This window comes from Phyllostomus hastatus, unplaced genomic scaffold (genome assembly GCF_019186645.2).
Source record: "Phyllostomus hastatus isolate PE091 unplaced genomic scaffold, TTU_PhHast_1.1 phas_scaffold_39, whole genome shotgun sequence".
NCBI classification, from domain to species: Eukaryota; Metazoa; Chordata; class Mammalia; order Chiroptera; family Phyllostomidae; genus Phyllostomus; species Phyllostomus hastatus.
The window spans coordinates 27,733,552-27,753,110 of record NW_025334028.1 but is presented as its reverse complement, the minus strand read 5'-3'; the positions used below and the strand labels follow the sequence as shown (position 1 = coordinate 27,753,110).

The following is a 19,559-nucleotide window of genomic DNA, read 5'->3' as shown; positions in this document are numbered from 1 at the left end:
CCAAATACATCATTTCAGTGAGGTGTTACGGATCTCCTGATTGGTACGTAACTTGGTTACTTAAGATAAAATGTATATATTTAATCAAAGCTTTTCCCACATGCTGTCTTACTTAATAAGGCAAAGAGGGAAAAATGGAATTCAAAGGAATATTTTGGTACAAAAAGCAGTTTAGGGTAACTCGTGGTCCGAGTTTGAAGTAGAAGGAATGAAGGGAGATACCCTTTGAAGTTCCTCTTAACATATTTACTTTTTCAGTTACTTTTTTTTTTTTTAACCAGAAGTAGGGGATCTACCCTAGGGTGGTGGGAGCGGTGGTCATGGGTTAAAATGAAGAGTTACAAAGACACTAAAAGTGATTAAAGAAAGAGGCAGGAATGGAGTTGTCATATCCAGAAAAACACTAACTTTTGTCTGAACCCGAGTTAACGAAGAGAACAAGACTTCTCCCAGCTCAGACCCCGGAGTTCTCCTGTAAAAGGGAAAGCTCCCAGTCTGCGTTCTACTTACGTTCTTGACATCGGCCCCTCGCAGTGTGATCTGCGTTTGCCTCCAGCCACGGCCCCCGTTTCTTCCCCACAGTGCTGCTCCGTGGGCACCGTGTTTTCTCACAAACACCTGGAGCGTGCCGGAGTGCAGCCCAGTTACCTTGTGCCTGAATGACAGGCACAGGTCCCCTGAGTGCATGAGGTGGCCGAGAGGCAGCACCAAGCGTGCAGCTTTCCCCCCTGGGCCCTTGGCGGCTGAGACGGTCAGGTACTGTCCACCTACAATGGGAAAGCAGGGCCGTGGGTGTACGCACAGACATCCCTTGAAGCACAAAAGTATGGACAGGAGTTGCACATTTTTTGTTTAAATAAACTTCAAACTGTGGCAGTCACTTGTGAAGAATTTCAGATTACTGAAGGAGAAAAGTATGACTTATTCTATGCCTGCCTCAAATTCCATAGTTTTGTGTTTACAGAAAACACACACTCACGTGCTGATGGAAAGGACGAGCCATGCCAGAGACACACAGCGATTAGGAACCCGAACACTGCCAGCACTGCCGGGGGGATATGATCAGACACACACAGGCATGCACAGACGCCCACCCGCCTTTGCCACCTCCCGATCCTCCCCGGGTGATGATTATGTTGTCAGGTCGGCTGGCCGCCTGGGCGGGTGACTCTGAGTTGCCCGGACAATTTTCTGTGTGGATAATTAACCTCCAGGCAGCAGGGCAGGTGGTAGTTTAAAGGGTCCTAAATCTGTTTATTATCTCTTCTGATTTTTTTGTAAATCTAGAGAAAACAGTCCTTTAAAAATGTGAGAGCTTGCTATGCCTCTCCCACTGAAAGCACCTCACCGCGGGAATAGGCAGAGGTGCTCTGGAAACCCTCCAGTTTCTGGGAGCATCAGTTTTATTTGAAGATAAGTAGTTTACAATGTTTTCATATTGTAACAATTATATAATACATAATGTAATATAATATACATGAACACAAAATGTTAACAAAACTGTCACTTCAGACAGGTCACCTTGTCCTCAGATCCTTTGGGCTACAGCGTTTGCCTTCCCCATTGTTAGATAAACTGCAATTAAGGGGAAGAACAGTTTGAGCAGCAGGGAGTGGGGGAAAGCTTTTTCTCAAGGGGGAAAGTTGTAGGTAGTATTCTGAAACTCAATCCAAGCACAAACAACATTCCTCTCAGGCTGTTTTACTGTAGCCAACCGAAAAACACCCTGTGTTTCAACACTGATTTAGCCACAGGAAAATGGGGTTGGAATGCTCAATGCATGCATCTGTTCTGGTAGTAACCCCATTTATTTGTCAATGAAAAGACAACCATTTTTTTTCCTATGTGTACTCTGTATCAGACATGATTGAGGTTTGGGATGTCCTCCCATTTTTCAAGTGAGGTCTCTTTTAAGTGCTCTCTGAGCAGCCAAAGGACCAAAGAGATGATTTCTGGCCACATTTCTGCACCAAGCAGCGCTGAGGGCTCCATGGTGGCATCCCATGGATGCTACTCACAAGCCTGTGGAGCGAAGGCTTTGAGGGGTGAAGTCACCCAGGGTGTGGATAAAGGTCTGAGTGCAGAGCTGACTGGGCCCCTATTCAGTACTTGCTACCCTCTGATTGGATCGCTGGTTTGCGTGCTCCTCTCCCCCCAGATGCGCACTCTTTGATGTCAGAACCAACTGTTCCCCCAAGCCACCCCATTACACTCCTGGCATATGGTAGGAGTTCAATGCCATTTGTTGAATAAATGATGTCCTAAGAATTCAGAAAACAAAACCCCCTGCAAGGAAATAGGTCCGTGAGTCATATACTTGAATCATCAACAACAAACACAATTTCTTATCATCATCCCACTACCCCCATCCTCCCAAATTAATCCAAATGGTATTTTAGGCCAAAATATTTAGATGGATTTTATATGTCTTCCCATAAGTTAGCTTTTGAATCATCACAGGTATTTTGGTTAAGACTAAGATATAAGGTTGTTACAGTTAACATGCAAGTTTGAAGAAAACAAGGATTATCTTAAGTCTCTGTGGAATGTATACTAATGTCACTGCCAGACGCTGCCTGTGAGTCAGGAAACCTAACAAACCAAGGCACCCTAACAAATGTCTACCCTAAAAGTGTAAAATGCGTGGTCAGTGAGGCCACAGTTGCTCTTCCTCCACAGACCTGCTCTGTGAATGTTTATTTGGTGTTATAACTAGCTTTTTTATAAATATTATCAGCCATTTTTTATGTCAACAAATAGACATTTTTCACAGCTTCAAGTATGCCATTGATAATTTAGCCATTTTTTGCTGAAGAATATTTGTTTCCAAATTCTCACTCCAAGATAACACTGTGAAGTAGTAAGACAAGCCAAAAAATATTTGCAACACATGAAAAAGGACTGTTTCCCTTTTACCCAGAAGTTACAAACCAACAGTAAAGAGAACACAAAAGACAAATACATAGCATCTCAGAAAAAATGACTTAAAATGTGAAAAGATGGTCACCTTTTCACAACAAAATAAATTAAAATGAGATGGCTTTTTACCAATAAGCTTGGCAAAGATTTTTGAAAGCAGTTGAATAAGATCTATTGTTGGGATGGCCCTTAAACATTTATTTGTGGGAGTCTAAACTGGTATAACCATCATGGAGGGCAATGTAGTGAAATCTATCAGAATTCAAATGCAAGTTCCCTTTGATTCGGTAACCCACCTCTAGGAGTTTATTCTACAGACGCATTCTATTTGAACGTACATGAAATGACACGTATATGAGGTTTCCATGGCAGTATTGTCCGAACTCCCAAAAGTCTGGAAACAACTGAGATGTTTTTCAGAGATGGCTGGCTAACTGCAAGGGCACATCTGAGGAATGATGGAGGGACAGTCATGGATAAGAGTGAGGGTGTTGACGTAGGACCGTCTTCAGCAGCAATGGCTGACATTATTTTAATGGTAACTCTGGAACAGGCACTGCTTTAAATGCTTTACATATGTTGAATAGGTACTTCTGATTATCTCCCTTTAAATGACTTGCTCAAAGTCAAAGCTAATGAGCAGTGGTGCTGGGTTTTGGCCCAGGCATTTTGGCTTTAATGTCCTTGTTCTTCATGTGAACTCTTACAATAATATCCTTAAGTGACAAAAGCAAGGTACGTAAGAGGGTGCTTTGCTGTCATATGGACAAATGCATCTCTAGGAAGATAACCATGGAAGTGGTTGCATCTGAGGTCAACTGAGAGCCAGGGCTGGAAGGAGGCATTTGTCTTCACTGTTGATTTTGCTTTCCACTCACAAGTGTTTCAAAATAATGCTGCTTATTGCTGCATCAGACATACTTGTATGTACACGCTGGCATACTTATTCTATATTTAAGTGAATTCCTTGTAACAAGCAGCAGGCAGGGCACTGAGTCACCTTTAACCACCGATCCCCAGTGATCAGGGTTCTAGGAACCGGGCCCAGGTCCAACCTCGACATCTACAGGAGAAGGGCATGTCTTCAGGGCCTCAGCATAGGCCTGCAGTGAATCTCTGCATCTGCTGGCAGCACAACTTCCCATTCTTCAGAGCAGGGGTCTGGGCTTGTTAGGGACAGGGCCCCATGGCAGGAGGTGAGCTTGAATGCAATGCTGTTGAATCAGCTGGAGACCATCCCCCACCTTCCAGTCTGTGGAAAAACTGTCTTCCATGAAACCGGTCCCTGGTGCCAAAAAGGTTGGGGACCACTGCTTTAGAGGAATGTATTAATTTCACTATCTCACAAGTAAGTTCAAGATTGAATGTGATAAACAGAACCCAGTGAGCACCCGGCAGGGCAGCTAGCAAAGGCAATTATTTATAGCTGTTTCTCAAATTTGTAAGTTTATTTAATTCTGGGTTTTCTCTTCTCAGAGATATTAGTATATAAGAATATTTGCATATTTGGATCTTGGATAAGAAATGCACATCAAAATCAGTCTTAACTGTGGAAATCCAAACATATGCCCCTTTACAAATGGTATAATCTAAATAGGAGCAAGTAATGAATTAGCTTGGTAATTAGATAATACACAGAAATAATTCATTAAATTGCTTATATTTATATACACATAACCTCACTTAAATGTCCTAGAAGGAAAATGGGCATTTTTCTTAAGAAGTTTTATGAGTATTTCTCCATCAGTATATGGTTGGAATTCCTCAACATACTCTAAAAAGCCCATCTGCAATTCCACCTTGATCTGTGGCGTGCCCTCCTACCCTCCTTCCAACTCTCTGCCCTCTTTCTGTCTTCCCTTCTACTCTCCAAGCTGGGGCCCTGCTGCTCACTGCTCTTCTGGGGATGACCTGGGGCATTCCATTCTGAGTCAGCAGCTCTCAGAGCTGGTGCAAGAGGATTTCTAGCCCAACACTAATCCAGTGCTCAAACCAACATCCTGCTGTCCAGTCACCTGCTCCACTGACAGAGAGCTCCTTACTTCGATGCCAGCCTGAGCTCTTTGCAAAACAGCTCTGACTCTTGGGAAGTTCTGTCTGAAAGTGAAGCAAAATCCATCTCTCTGTTGCTTCCACCTACTGAGCTGACATACATCCCTTTGTGATCACAGAACAAGGGTGATAGTTGTCAGTGAAATATTTGAAAAGCAGCCCTGATCCACTATTTATTCTCCAGGATAAACATGCTGGCCTCTTCCCCTGGCTGTGAGACACCTCTCCATCCAGGTCATTCTGCATGACCTGCACTTATCTCTATTCTTCTCAGACCAGAAAGAACCCACCAAAGTGGAGTTTCCATTCTGTAAAAAATAGCCTATTTCAGGGAAATGACCCAACTTTTTGGCAGCAACAACACAGGGCTCACTCACTGATTTTTTATCCACTAAAAACCTAGTCTTTCACACTTACTACCGAGGTACTTCTTCCCCTCACACGGCTGAGTAAGTGGTGTCCAGACCGTGAGCTATGCCGCGTGTTCACCCCCATTAGATTTCACCCTCTTAGATGAGGCCTGACGATCTGATCTGTGGAGCTGACTGTGTCAGCACTTTCTCCTCTGGCTTCGAGCCCTCCACAGTTGGAGGAGAATGCCTTAATAACCACAGCCAACATGCAGTTGATCCATGTCGCCGGTGAACACCCGGAGCAGCCCCTGGGAGAGCGGCCCTGGAACATTCACCAGGAGCTCTCCAGTCACATCCCAGCAGCCACCGCTTCCTTTCCCCATGTTCTTCATGGTCATGGCCAAATCACCACTTCTAACTTTTTTTTGCCTGACACTTTAATTTCCAATCCTCTTCTCTTTTTTTCCATCAGAGAGCAAGTGGGTCACAACAAATTTAAACATTCACAAATGAGATGAATAATAAAAAGAGTTGAAAAGTACTAAATCGGTCCTATAAAATAGTATGTGCATTCTATCTAAATAGTATGTAAAGTCAACTATTTCTCTGTCTACATAGACTTTTTACATAGATCTGTAGCAAATTCTTCTGAGTTGATTTAGCATGAATTACTCTCTTCAGTGTGCCTTACTTGAAAGGTTATTCATTATGACCATGAACGTGCATGGCTGCTCACGATTCTTCATTCGGTAGAAACTACTCCAGGCGAGCGGCCAGACAAGCCCACAGGGCTGAGACCTCCTAATCGGGTCACGCACTCTACCACAGGAGACGGGGGCCAGGCTGCGGGGGAGTGAACACCCCGAATCCTGCGGCAGGTGTCCTGGACACTGAACCGCCTGGGAGGCCATGAGCAGCCCAGGGAGGTCTGGGTGTGAAGTCTGCTCTTTTGCTCTGTGGCCTTAGGAAATGTATGTAAACTCTGGGCCTCAGTATTTCCTTTGTAAAATAAAAACAATACTACCCGCTTCACAGGATGGATAAGAGGATATTAAATAAAATTAATGAGATGATGAATGACTCAAGACTACAGTAGGTATTAAATAAATGTTGGTTTCTAATTCACAGATATATGTGACACTAATAATAATGTTGTCCCAATAGCCACAGGGATGTAAAGTACAACATAGGGAATACAGCCAATAATATTATAATAACTAGGTATGGTGCCAGGTGGGTACTTGAATTATCTAAGTGATCACTTTGTAAATTACATAGTCTACTGTTATGCTATACAGCTGAAACTAATGTAAAATAACATTGAATATCAGTTAATTAAAAAATAACATTTAATTCTATAACATTTAAAACTATATAGCCCTGGCTGGATAGCTCAGTTGGTTAAAGTGTCATCTGAATACTCCAAAGTTGTGGGTTTGATCCCTGGTCAGGGCACATACAAGAGGCAGCCAATGAGTGCATGAACTACGCACAACTCGGTGTTTCTCTCCCTCTGAAATCAATAACTACAGCCGTCTGTCACAGTAACAGCGTCCTGCTCACAGCGGCCCGCAGTGCACCAGAGCTGACAGCAGAGTGAGAGTGAGAGGGGCTGGCTGGCCTCTGTGCCTGCATGTCATTAACAATTATTGTACAGCTAAAAAAAAAAATCTAAAAAAAAATTTGAATCTGAAGAATATTCATATTTTTGAAAGCTTACCTCAAATTTTTATTTTAAAATATCTACTATTTTCAATCTTGGGGATCTAATGAAATATTTTGGTCTAATATTGTATTTTAATACCTTGCTGCTCAAAATGTTAATCAAGGGTCAGGAACACAGGCATCCCCAAGAAGCTTGTCAGAAATGCATCAAAACCTACATTTTAACCAGGCATCCAGATGAATTGTACAAATGCTGAAGTTTGAGAATAACTGGTTTAACAGAGCATATCCTCTCTCAAGTTAACTTTTGTGTTTTGTGTTCTTCTGTATAATACCTGGGATGGTATTAAGAACTAGGCTTTTCATTAACAGCATACTTTTTAGTTAACACTATACTTTTTCTTCACATCCAGTCTCTTTCATTCCTAATTTTAAAACCAGGAGTATAAAAAGGACAAAAACGAAACCAGACTCCTCATCCTTCCATGAGTTGACATCATCCATAAAAGATTTAATTACTTAGGGGAGGGAAAAAAACCAACAATATGTAGCTTTACTTTCTGGAACAAGAAAACAAAACAACTTACAAGTATTAAAACCTCAAAGTGTGAGATTGAAAAGCCTGTTAATTTTCCAAGGAACTATGTCTAAATCTACCTTATGAAGAACATTCTCTAGGAATAAGTAGTGGTACTTTATAACTAATTTTTCCAGCATCCAAGTTAGATTGAATTTTTTTTTCATAGAGGTATTCACAACTTCACAGAACCGTCAGTCTCCTTCAACTATGTCTCAAATCTTTAAAAAAAAAAAAAAGACACAAGTGGGAAAATAGCCAGCAGCTTCTACCATGGCTGATAAACTTCTTTTACATTTGGGAATGAGGCACTACAAGTAAGCTAGAATAGGTTAGAATAACTCCACTTGTTTTATTCACCAAGCTTTTTGAGAGGTACTTACTGGCCTTTTAATGAACTACTCATCTTCCCACAGTATAATTCTTATTGACAGCTAACATTTTTAGTTCCCTTAAAAAATGGGACATATGAAGGCTGGGCAAGTTGTTTCTTTACCCTCGTTACTGGGCAAACAGAGATGTGGCAGTACACTTGGTCAGCAGCACTAGGGTCTCCCATCAGATGGAGGTGTCCTTGAGTGACGTCACCCGTCTTACCTGCTGGGTCCCTCACTGGCTCCCAGTGCAGGTCACTGTCTTTTTCCCTGATCCACCCGCAGAGCCCATGGTCAAAACTGCAACTGTGTATGAGGACACCTGTGAGGAAAAGACCAGAAAGACAAGTAAACCACAGACTAACAACAGCATGTATTTGTTAACAAGGTTATCTGTACACGTGCTCCCTTCCATCCACACTTAACTAATCTACCAGAACTTCTCTCCCAGAGATCAAAAGGAAATCACATGCATCCTTCCTCAGCACAATTGTGCCTGCATGCTCAGCTGTAAAAACACAGCACACGAATGTTGCCAAATTATGACCTTGTTTCATCATCACTTATAAAATATGATTTCCTCCCCCGAGTTTCTATTAAATGCAGTTTAATATATTTTTAAAAAGATAAATAATGATGACTCGATTATCTGTGCCCAGCTGATTTAACTGCAGAGGAAATCAAGTTGTATAAAAAAAAAAAAAAGATCTAAAATTTTCCCAGGTGCAACCTCACAATTTACAATTTAAAAGTTAGTTTCATGAAAAAAAGGGAAATAATACAATGCCATTCTAATGGTACTAAGAATAGAAGTGTCTACCTGGATCATCCTTTGCTTCATCCTCTGCACTGACTCCTCTTTCAATTTCAAATATTTCAAACAAATCATTTGAAGGATGCCGTGGGACTGCAAGAGAGGGAGATGCTTTGTTTTGATGAAGTTTTCATAAGGAGACATTACCTTTAATGGCGGCAGGGGAGAAAAACCTGGGCATTCACTCATCTGGAAGAATGCAAAATAACTGCATTTCACATGAAGATTCACAAAGTTTGTTCAACAGTGATGTATACTGTAATATTTATCTAGGTACAAACAAAACATGGTTTTCAAAAGTTTCTAATCTCAACATAAAGTGTATTAAAAAGGATTTCATCTGGAAAATACACTTTAAAAGAGCCACCAATTACAAGTAAAATATTCATCTCTATGAAATTCAAAATTGCGTCTCTATGAAAGATGCACTTTGAACTCTAGATTAGGGATATTTTCCCCAAAATGCCTGGTTTGGCTTTTCAACCACAGCCTTGACCCCACTCCAGCAAGCACTGTGCACCGGTGCACACTGATCTGGATTTCTTACCTGGACCTGCCTTGCTTAAGCAGGTGCCCTGGCTCCTCTAAGATCAAATTCAAAGGCCTTGGTGCAGCATTTACAATCCCACCACTCCCACTCCCAACTGAATGTCACTCATGTTCAGTCTCTGACCCTGTCCCCAGTTTGAGATGCTCTTCCTGCTAATTAACCCACCAAACTTCTCTTCGTTCATGCCCCAGGCAAACATCACTGCCTGTGTGAATACTTTTGTGCCCAGGCAAATTAAATTCTTCCCCCTTTTAATTCATAGACTCCTGTATTCACACCTCTATTCCACTTTTTCATAGACTTGCACTTATTTACATACATGTGAGTCATACAGGTGGGTCCCTCTGCCAGTCCCTGAGGTCCCAGAGGGCAGCGGTCATGTCTTATTCACATGGCATTCCCAGGGTGTGACCTGGTGACAGGCACTCAATAAGTGTTCACTGAACAAAGGTGAAGATCTTGTCAAGAAACCCAAGGACTCTGGTCAACCCTTTTCCTCATGGAAACAAGTGGGGCAGAGCTTAAGTAGACACTTTTTAAAACCTGGATGAATTTAAATCATTAGCTTTTCATTCCTTTAATGTGTATTTGATTACCACTCATATGCCTGCACATTAACGGGAGGGGCAGGCATGAGCTGGAAGGTCAGTGAACACAATGATTCTGACTGTTGGCGAGGGCCGGGGAGGCAAACACCAGATGACGTTTGCCTCGATGGGCACTCACAGGGAGTGGCTAGGGTGAGACTGGGGAGTGCGGGAGCCGTGGTGGGGGTGGGGAATTCTTGGCCAAAGACCAGGGAATACTCCCTTTACTTTGACAGAACTTAAATGAATTATCTATTTTTATAAGGCAGAGAGTGAAAGATGTGTAGAACACCAAGCAACAGATATTAATCAAAAGGGTTCTTTTTTCGATGATGTTCCTATTATTTTTAGCAAGAATTTTTAAATGAACAATTTCATAATATTTACACGGATATTTTTAAAGCTTACTGCTCTGAAGTTTTTTCCTGCTTGTTTCAAAAGTCCAGCCAGTAAAGCCCCTCCCACACACTCACTTATTCTCAGCCTGTGAGGGACAGAGAAGAGAAGCCAGTTCAGACAGAAGCTCTAGGGCCACAACCTGATCCCAGATGCTCTAGGGCTGAGGCAACTGCCTTCCCTCTTTCACACCCAGATGACTGACAACAAAGACATCCAATTACAGCTTTTCTTTCTTTCTTTGGGCCTCTGAGAGGGTGACTGCCTTTTATCTACTAGAAATACTACAAAGTTGTAGGCAAGCATGCTTCATTTCTGATGACAAAGAAAGTTAGAAAAACTCTATAGAACCATCATTTTATTGTTTCCTTAATCTTGTAATTTATGCAGATTATCTCTGGATTGGAATAGCTCAAATCTTAAAGTGCCATATTTTAGGGACATTATGAGAGTTTGTTAGCTCCCTTTTTTCCACACAAAGAACTGTCAGAGGGCAAATAGTTCTCGGTGCAGGGAGATCAAGGAGGTCCTTTCTGAGGAAGCTCCTTTTGCATGGAGAGAGGAAGAACATGGAACCTTCCCAGCAAAGTGTTGGGATGGGGGAAGGGCGAGCGTCTTAGGCCTCTAAGGTAAGTAAAGTGCCCAGAACAGTTGGGGAAAGGTGTTCACAGTGGCTGGAGGATGTGGAGAAACAAAAAGCAGCCTAGGATGAAGCAGAAGGGAAAGGAAGGGAGGAGAGCACACGTTTGAAAACAGCAACCCAAAGAATTAGTCATCTAACAACTTGCCAAGTGTCAGCTGGTTCATTAGTCTTTTAAGCACTGGGATTCCAAGAATTATTTGATTCAGCAGCGGATGATCATACACACCTTTATTTTAATTCACTAGGAAGCACTGGGAGGCATTTAGAGACCTGAAATGCTCCACATCTATTGGTTCTTACAACCGGGTGCACTCTACTCTGTAAGAGTTAATTTAATTTTTTCCTCACACACACCAGTTTGGATTGCTAACAGCATCCCACTGCTGTGTCAGGAGAAAATACTAAGTGAAATAAGCAGTGGGAACAAAATCAAGCAGTATGATCTTCACTGGTACAAGAAAAACGAACAAACCAAACACTTGGACTAGAAAAAAGAATGGTAAAAAATTCACCAGTGTGCTGCCCCGGCTGGTGTGGCTCAGCTGGTTGAAGCACCGACCCGTAACCAAAGAGTAGTGGGTTCGATCCCTCAGGGCACATGCCTAGGTTGTGGGTTCAGTCTCCTGTACAGACACGCACCATCCCCAGTCCAGGCCTGGGCGAGCTCTAGTCTGGTGCGAGCGGGGCGGAGGACACTGGAGTGAGGGGTCGCGCAACGGTCTGTGCTTCCCTCCCTCACTGATGTCTCTCTCTCTCTCTCTCCCTTCTGCTCTCCCTCCTCGCTCTCCAAAAAGCAATGAAAAATGTCCTTGGGAGAGGATTAAATCAATAAATGTAAATCCACCAATATGCTAATAGTGGTAGTCTGATTTTTGGAAAGGAAAGTGATATTTTGTCATTTGGGGGGGTTGTGTTGTCTTTTATAATTCTAAATTTTAAAGATTGTTTATAAAAAGAATTTCTATTGTGGAAAAAACTTAACCTACAACGCTGAAAGCAAGGACAGCTCTGTCAGAACCTGCGTCCGTGCCCGCCCCCAGCAGCTGGGTCTGCTGCTTCTGTTGGGCTGCTCTGAGGGCTCTGGACGGCAAGTCTGATAGCAGTTGTTAAATATGAGGCTGTGAAGCGGCAATGTATTTGTGTAGCTTGAAAATATTCTTTAATCCAGAGAGCTAGTTGAGTCAATGCAGAAAGTTTTAGTTAAAATGACTAGCCATGCCCGAAAACACAAGTATAATCAGGATAGAGGCTGATTCCTGATTTTCCGCCTTATCCTCCCCAGCATCATATTTTGGCTGTAAGCACATTTAAATACATATATGTATATTTTATAAAAACAAATGCATATCAACTGTTCTCTGTAGTTGGACCATAATTTTCAGAATTAGCACAGTACAACTTCAGAGATTAAAAAAGGGTAAGAAATCTAACAATATGATTCCTCTCTTCAGCCATGCCCCTTGTTCTATCCACAGGCTACAGCAATCAATCAAGAAAGCGGTCATCCATTGCGTCCGGGGCCCTGGGCTAAGAACATGTTGTAAAGCAAAATGCATACTCTTGCCTTCATAGGATCTACATTCCAGACGTGAAGACAGATATCCAACCATTTCTCCAGGAAATGAATGCTTTAAACGTGGGGTGGAGGAAGCTATGAGAGCACAGGGGTGAGAAGAAAGGGGGCTGGCTGTCTGAGCTAGGAGGGGGAGGACGGAAGCCTGAAAACCTCTGTCAAGTGCTGCTTACTCCAGGGCGCGAGGGCAGGCGGGTCACTGCGCACTGGCACCCTGGTGGTTGAAGGGGTGTGGGGCTGAATCCTCACTGCAGGGGTGCAGCTCGCAGGAGAAGAAAGGCACCCAGTGACTGAGGACTGAGGCAGGCAGACCACTGGGCATTTAAGAGCCTCATAAAGATTTGGACTCTATTCTGGTAGAAACTGGAAGCGCCTGGAAGATTTTAACAGAAGAGTGCCAAGACGAGGTGCACTGGCTGTACTGGCTGTGACATGGAGAATGGATGGGAGGGAGAGGATGTCAGAGGACAGTTATGACCAACCTGAACTCAAGAATTAGTCTTGAAAACATGTATTGCCTACAGCTTTCCTTCCATTGGCCAATGTTTCCACTTACTAAAAATACCCCTTGCCCAGTGCTTCCTAGAACCCTCTGCATGAACTACAAGGGAGGGGGTGTACAGGCACTGAAGGAGTCAGCTGGATAAAAGTGGGGTGGGGTTGGGTTTAGGGACCTAGGATGCTTCCTAATGCCTGGGAGCCCTGGGGCCTGCAAGAAGAATCAGCCAAAGCAAATAAGCAGAAAACTTCTTAAAAGAAAGTCTGGCCCAGCACTTGCTATTAAATACATTTTCCCCATGAATATGGTCATATTAATACATGACCTGAGTTCATAAATGAGGTTTCCCAAATGGTCAGTTGTATATTTTACTTGAAAAGTGCTAAGAGTAAGCACAGCGAGGTGAATGTAAATATTATCACAGGCGCCTCCCACGGCCAGCCCGCTACCACAGGGCAACTAGGCGGATGGAAGCGCGGATGTTCCTGAAAGGCAGGCCTGCAAATCCTGTTCTGTTCTAGGTGACTCCCGTGACACGACCCAGGCCGGTTCTGGCATCTGCTGTTGAACTAAAAGGTTAAAGATAACAGTGTCCTAAATTCTCTGCTTCGAGGTTCAGTTCCTCCAAAGAGAATGACACATGTTCCTAATGTTCCCACGGCACGTCCTGGTGGCAAAACCTGGGGATTTTCAGAGACTACAGCACAAGGACAAACAACAAGGGTTTTACGAAGCAGCCTTGCCTCTCTCCCCCACTCCTTTCCCCTCTTCCCTTTTCCCACTTCCCTTTTCCCACTTCCGCCGCTCCTCTCTTCCCTGACCCAATTTTCCCTCTCAAGATGAAGAACATATGCATTACAGCTTTAAAAGACCAGAGAGAAGCAAACAAAAGGGACAGGAAAAGACTTTCTGAAATTTCCTTAACCACATTAGAGAAAATTCCTAGTTATCTGCTCATTACAAGCAAAAAGGAAAAGGTTGCTGAGCTCCACAGAAATAAGTCCTGTTTGTCAAAGCTTTCATCCCACAGTAGAGTCTAAAAAGTTCAAAAAACACCTTTGGGTAGAGGGTAAATAGCAGAGCTAGAAGAAATTACACCTCCAGTGAAAGGTGGCACACAGACACAGCCACTCAATAATAAACCCAGTTTTTGTGACTCTCCTATTTGTCCTTCAGTGAAGTTTCAGAACTACCTCAAGTACTGCCCAGGAGAACAGAACATCTAAAAGATGGTTCTTCTGCAGGTATGGCCATGGGGATGATAATGCAACTTGTCCAGATTAAGGGAGCACTGTCTCTCTTCTAAGCCAAAGGAACCTTAGAGGTTTGCTTCTGCCAGGACCGAGTCCTGCACACCAGAATGCAGGGGGCAAGCAGAAGCCAACGGGTCTGCTGGCACTGGGCACAGCGTGGTCACCGGGGGTGTTCCACAGTCTGCCTGTGGGCTGTCAGGGACAGGTGTCAGTGCCCTCAGGCCACTTTAAAGGAAGAATCACTTTAAGAAAGACTCACTTTAAAGGAAGAAAGGGGGCTTTGATTTCTGATATTTATCAGACCCATCATGTAACTGTCCCTTCTGGACATTATCTGAAAAGGCTGTTGTCACTATTTGCACAGCAGAGAAGCTGCTGTGATGGTGCCTCCAACATCACAGCTGTTCACATAGGTACTATAAACACCTAAACTAATAGGACAGCCCACTTATTTGATCATAAGAAAGGATACATGAACTTGCAGCTTTCTATTTTCATTTTGTCTGCTCACCTAATAGTTTGTACTTGCAAATCAGCTTGTTGCAAAAGAACCTGGTTAGCCAAAAATAACATTAAAATTTGAACAAACCATAATAAAAGCATCAGAAAAATACAAACATTTAGAATAACACAAAATAGGGCTGTATTTTTCTGAGGTAAGTAGGAAATGCTATCATTACCATTTAAGTGAATTCAACAACGTAAGTGGAAGAAGTAATAGCTAGAATGCACTGAGTTCTTATTATATGCCAAGCACTGGGGTAGGAGTTTTCCATGCACTCTCTCATATCTAATTTCACAACAGCCCAAAGAGGCAGAGACCATTCTTATCCCCACGTCCGGATGAGGAAACAAAGGTGTAGAAAGACTTAGTGACATGATTCGAATAGCAGAGTGACTATGAGCACAATACTTTTCATGACAACACTGTGGACAAATGTGCATACAACTTTAAAAAAATCTAATTTCTGCCTTTGGTCACATTCACCAAGAACTCAATTTATTTCCAGAGAGAACAATTACTTTCCAGAGAGAATTTTTTTTTTTTTGCCAGGCACTATAGGATCCAATTAAAATATAAATCAAAAATCTTGAAAATGTTCAGAATTCACAGCGCCAGATCCTGACCTGTAAGCATTGACAACTTACTCCTTCAAAACACTGGCAGAAATTTAATCTCCAGGGCGATGGCAGGCATCTTTCTGGGGTCTCTGCAGGCCTTGCTGTTTACTAGAAAGCAAACTAGTTTGAAGACCTCTTCAACCCTCAGCAGAAACAATCTTTTTACTCATCACCACCGAGAATCAGAAAAGAGACTGTATTTCCGTGACTAAGAACAATGTAATCAGCCACACCAGCCACAGACTCTTGTCAAATCTGTTGAAGGGCAATGAGAGACAGGACCTGTGGACAGCAGGCTTGCAACAAAGCAGCCACCAGTGAAGAGGAAACCACACTCTCCCTCCTGCATGGCACTTGGAATTCCAACCTGTCCTCCTGATTCAGAATAACGTAGCAACACTGAGTCTGGTGTCCCATAGGGCCACTCCTGAAAGCATCTGATACATATTACATTATATTCTATACATAACCTTTATCTGTAATACTTTCTCACTTTCTATGAGCCAGATGCCACATGCTACATTTTAGGAACAACTGCTACATTTAAAAACCTCACAGATGGCTAATTCTGTCTCCACTGAGGACCTGGTTCTACTGGGTCGGGCTACCATTATGGTTTTCACAGCCCTGCTATTCAAAATGTGGCGGGCAGGTCAGCAGTGGGACCTGTGAGCTTGTTAGACATGCGGAGTCACAGGTCGTACTACAGCCTCACTGGGTGGGAGGTTTCATTTTCACAAGTCCCACACAACAGAGACTGAGCAGTACTTCCCTAGACAGTCTGATGTAGTATATGTGTTGCAATGATTAGGAATCTACACTTCAGATCAGCAGTCCCCAACCTTCTGGGCACCAGGGACCGGTTTCGGGGAAGACAATTTTTCTGGGGAAGACAATTTTTCTGGGGAGGTGCTCTCGCCTGTGCTCACCTCTCCCAGTGGATGAGGGGGGTGGGGCGGGGGCAGGAGGAGGAAATCAGGCAAGGTTTTCCGCAGGTTCCCAACAAGCTGCTGACCCGTACTGCCCTGGGGCTGGGAACCCTGTTTCAGATAAGCATCCTAAATTACCGAGGTTCAAACAGGCTGTGACAACACTGACAAAAATCTGCTTCCTGGGCCAAGTGATACTATATTCCTTGCAGTAATCTGAGCTCCCCAGCTAAAACTGGGCACTCCTGACACTGGATTGTACAGAAAAATTTGAGAGGTTAAAAATAGAAGTTAATAAAACCTTTAATGAATTTTTATTTTTATTTATTTTTTGAACTCTAATCCTAGCAATAGCCCTTATGCTAATTTTGTTTCTTTTCCTTTTTTTTGAAATTGTTACTGAGGACATGCTCATTGATCCTAGAGAGAGGGGAAGGGAGAAGACAGAAAGGAGAGAAACACCGATGCTAGAGAAACACTGACTGGCTGCCTCTTGTGTGCCGGGCAACCTAGGTAGACCTGTGCCCTGACCAGGAATCAAACTTGTGACATTTGGTCTACAAACGATGCTGTAACCATCTGAGCCACAATGGCCAGGGCCTTTTATACATTTTTAAAACCAGTATGTTCTAAATACAATTAACAATGATTAAGAATTAGAATCTATTGGTATACTTTTTCAAAAAAAACACACAAACACACTGCTGGAGAGAGTGGAATTCAAGTACCACGAGCCTTTCTCCCAAGGAATTAGCACTGTACTGAATTACTGTGACTAATGACAGTGCAGATGGAAAAATTAAAAAAAATACCAACTCAGCATGAAGAAAATAGACAATGAAAATCACCCCAAATATCATAAACTGGATAGACCCATGGTTACCATTTTGGTCTCTTTTCTTCCAGACTTTCAAATTCATTCAGACATATGTAGGCCTGCATTTTATACAAAAATGGGGTCAAATGGTATTGTACAATTTTGTGTATTCTTTTCACCTAACATTTTTTACACCATGGGTATTTTTCCAACTCATTGTTTTTCAAAAAACATCACTGCATAGTATTTCATTATATTGCTAGCCTAGAATGCATTTTCCTCTATCTTCCTTTACTTCAGGTTCTGCAGTAAAGTGTTCCTTATTTTCTTTGCTCTGGGATAGACTCTACTTGTTCTGATACCAGATTTTTGTCTTTGGTTCTTGATTTCCACCTTTTTAGCAATTTACAGCATACCTCTGGTATCCAGACAGGCATACCATAAATTAGATCACATTTTCTTGCTCCGTCTGCCTACCACCTTCCTGCCCTCCCAACTCCACCCCTCCACCAGTGTCTTCCAGAGTCCAAGCCCAACCCACTGGTGCCAGAAACCATGCAAACGAAAGGTAATGGGAGAAGACTATTCAGTTTTATGCAGAGCGGTCTCTACACTTCTTAGTTCAGCTTAGCCTGACCTGACGTTGGTGACAATGAACTCTAATCCCACCAGTTAAATTATATACATGATATGCCACTCTGAGAGATTCACAATGATCATTAGCATATTAAGAAGTCCTACAGTTAACAAACCTATTAAGTTTACTAAACCTAGAATCTCTCAAATTGATTTGATCTCAGAACTTTGTTGGGCACACACTTGCATACTATCCAAGAGAAGCACTGTTTAACTAAACACACTTTGAGAAGTACTGGTTTGTCCCATAAGTGAAAGAACAAGAACTTCATGTTATCTGGGGACTTTAGAGTTGCTCAATCAGGCCTATGGTGCTAGCATTGCAAATACATGTGATTATAATTCTATTCACACAATTTTAAAGACCTAGGGTCCCTCAAGTTGGAACTATTTTTAAAAGACGTGCTTAATATTTCATATCACACATAAAAGCTTATTTCTTTCCTTAATCACATATTATTTCAATGTTCTCCAACATAGTTATTCCTATAAAATACAGTAATCTTTTATATTTCATAGTAATTAAAAATTCACAAACACTTTTACCTGTATTATGTTTGATCTTGGAAAGCACTCAATGCAAATGGAAAGCTAGAGATGTTACCTCCATTCTTACAGAGGAGAAAATGGAGGTGGAAAACACAGTAGTTTATCCAAAGTCACATAACTCATAAATAATAGGGGTGGGAATCAAACTAGATCTTTGGATTCAGGGTATTCCATCCTTAGCAGTAGTTTAAAATCCTCAGCTTCAAATGCCTCAAGCTTATTTGCACATTCCCTTTGAAGCCTCTTCACTATTACTCAACATGCTGTTTAAAATTTAGAGTTTGCTAGAGAATGCTTCTTTCAATGGCTGTATTAAACTGTATCAAGATAAGAGAAAGACCATAAGCTGAAATAACTATGATGATGTGAGGAGTGACTATCAAATGAACATGTTAAATTTAGCTAGTCTGGGCATATGAAGGGTTACTTAGAATTAAAAAAATTGAATCCAGTATGAAATTTCATTTCACTCCATTCAACAAATATTTTTCTGTGCCCACTGTGAATGTACTGGGCATTGTCTGCCTGTTTGAGGGGAAGTATCTGGGGGTTAAGCAGCTGCACTCCAACACACTGGGCAACAGAGAGTAATGATGTAGACCAAAAAATCAATTTCAAAAGATCCCCTTTGCAATCAATATTGGGTAAGATCTGACTATTCTGTATCTTTAGGCCGCAGAGTCTGGGACAGATTGAAAAACAAAGAATATTCAAAGAGCAAGCCAAAAAAGATTGCTAAGTGAGTTTTAAAAAAACAGTATTTCTAAGAAAAGCTTTATGAAACCAAAATTACTACACCCCATGAAAAAACAGGTAGTTTCCTGTGAGTGTTCCGAGACTACACTGAGTGTGGGGCTGGGTGACAGTGGCCAGCTGAGCCCCTGACAGTAACCAGGAGAACCGAGACAGAACTGCAGTTCATGACTTTGAATTGAATATATGTAAGAATACCCCAACAGTGCGATGAGTTATTGGAAGGGACTTTAGTCACCTTAGAGATCTGAATATAATTGGAACAATTTTTTTTAAACCTCATAAGAATATCACACTTGGGTAATTAATTGACGTTGATTTAGATAAAAGTTCTTAGGCTGTAAATTAAAATGCAAAAAGCTATTATAACCAAGCCATCTGTGCCATTTAAAGTTTAAACAACTTTTTTGCTGTTTTGAACTCCTTTCTTAAGCAGGAGTGGTGAAGACAAAAACTCTAGCTTCAATGATATTTTGTTTATGCCTACACAAAGCATTG

General features: G+C 42.1%; 1 protein-coding gene across 4 annotated transcripts in view; it reads right to left on the bottom strand.

The window, feature by feature from the left end:
- The window catches only part of NPNT (nephronectin), a 78,998-nt gene that overhangs the window by 3,621 nt on the left and 55,818 nt on the right, over positions 1-19,559 (bottom strand). For all 4 annotated transcript variants that reach the window (XM_045820308.1, XM_045820310.1, XM_045820311.1 and 1 more), the window contains 3 exons: positions 8,761-8,847; positions 8,164-8,262; positions 511-767 (listed from right to left, as the gene is read on the bottom strand). In XM_045820308.1, coding sequence (XP_045676264.1) covers positions 511-767; positions 8,164-8,262; positions 8,761-8,847 — 443 coding nt within the window. The remainder of the gene's footprint in view (positions 1-510; positions 768-8,163; positions 8,263-8,760; positions 8,848-19,559) is intronic.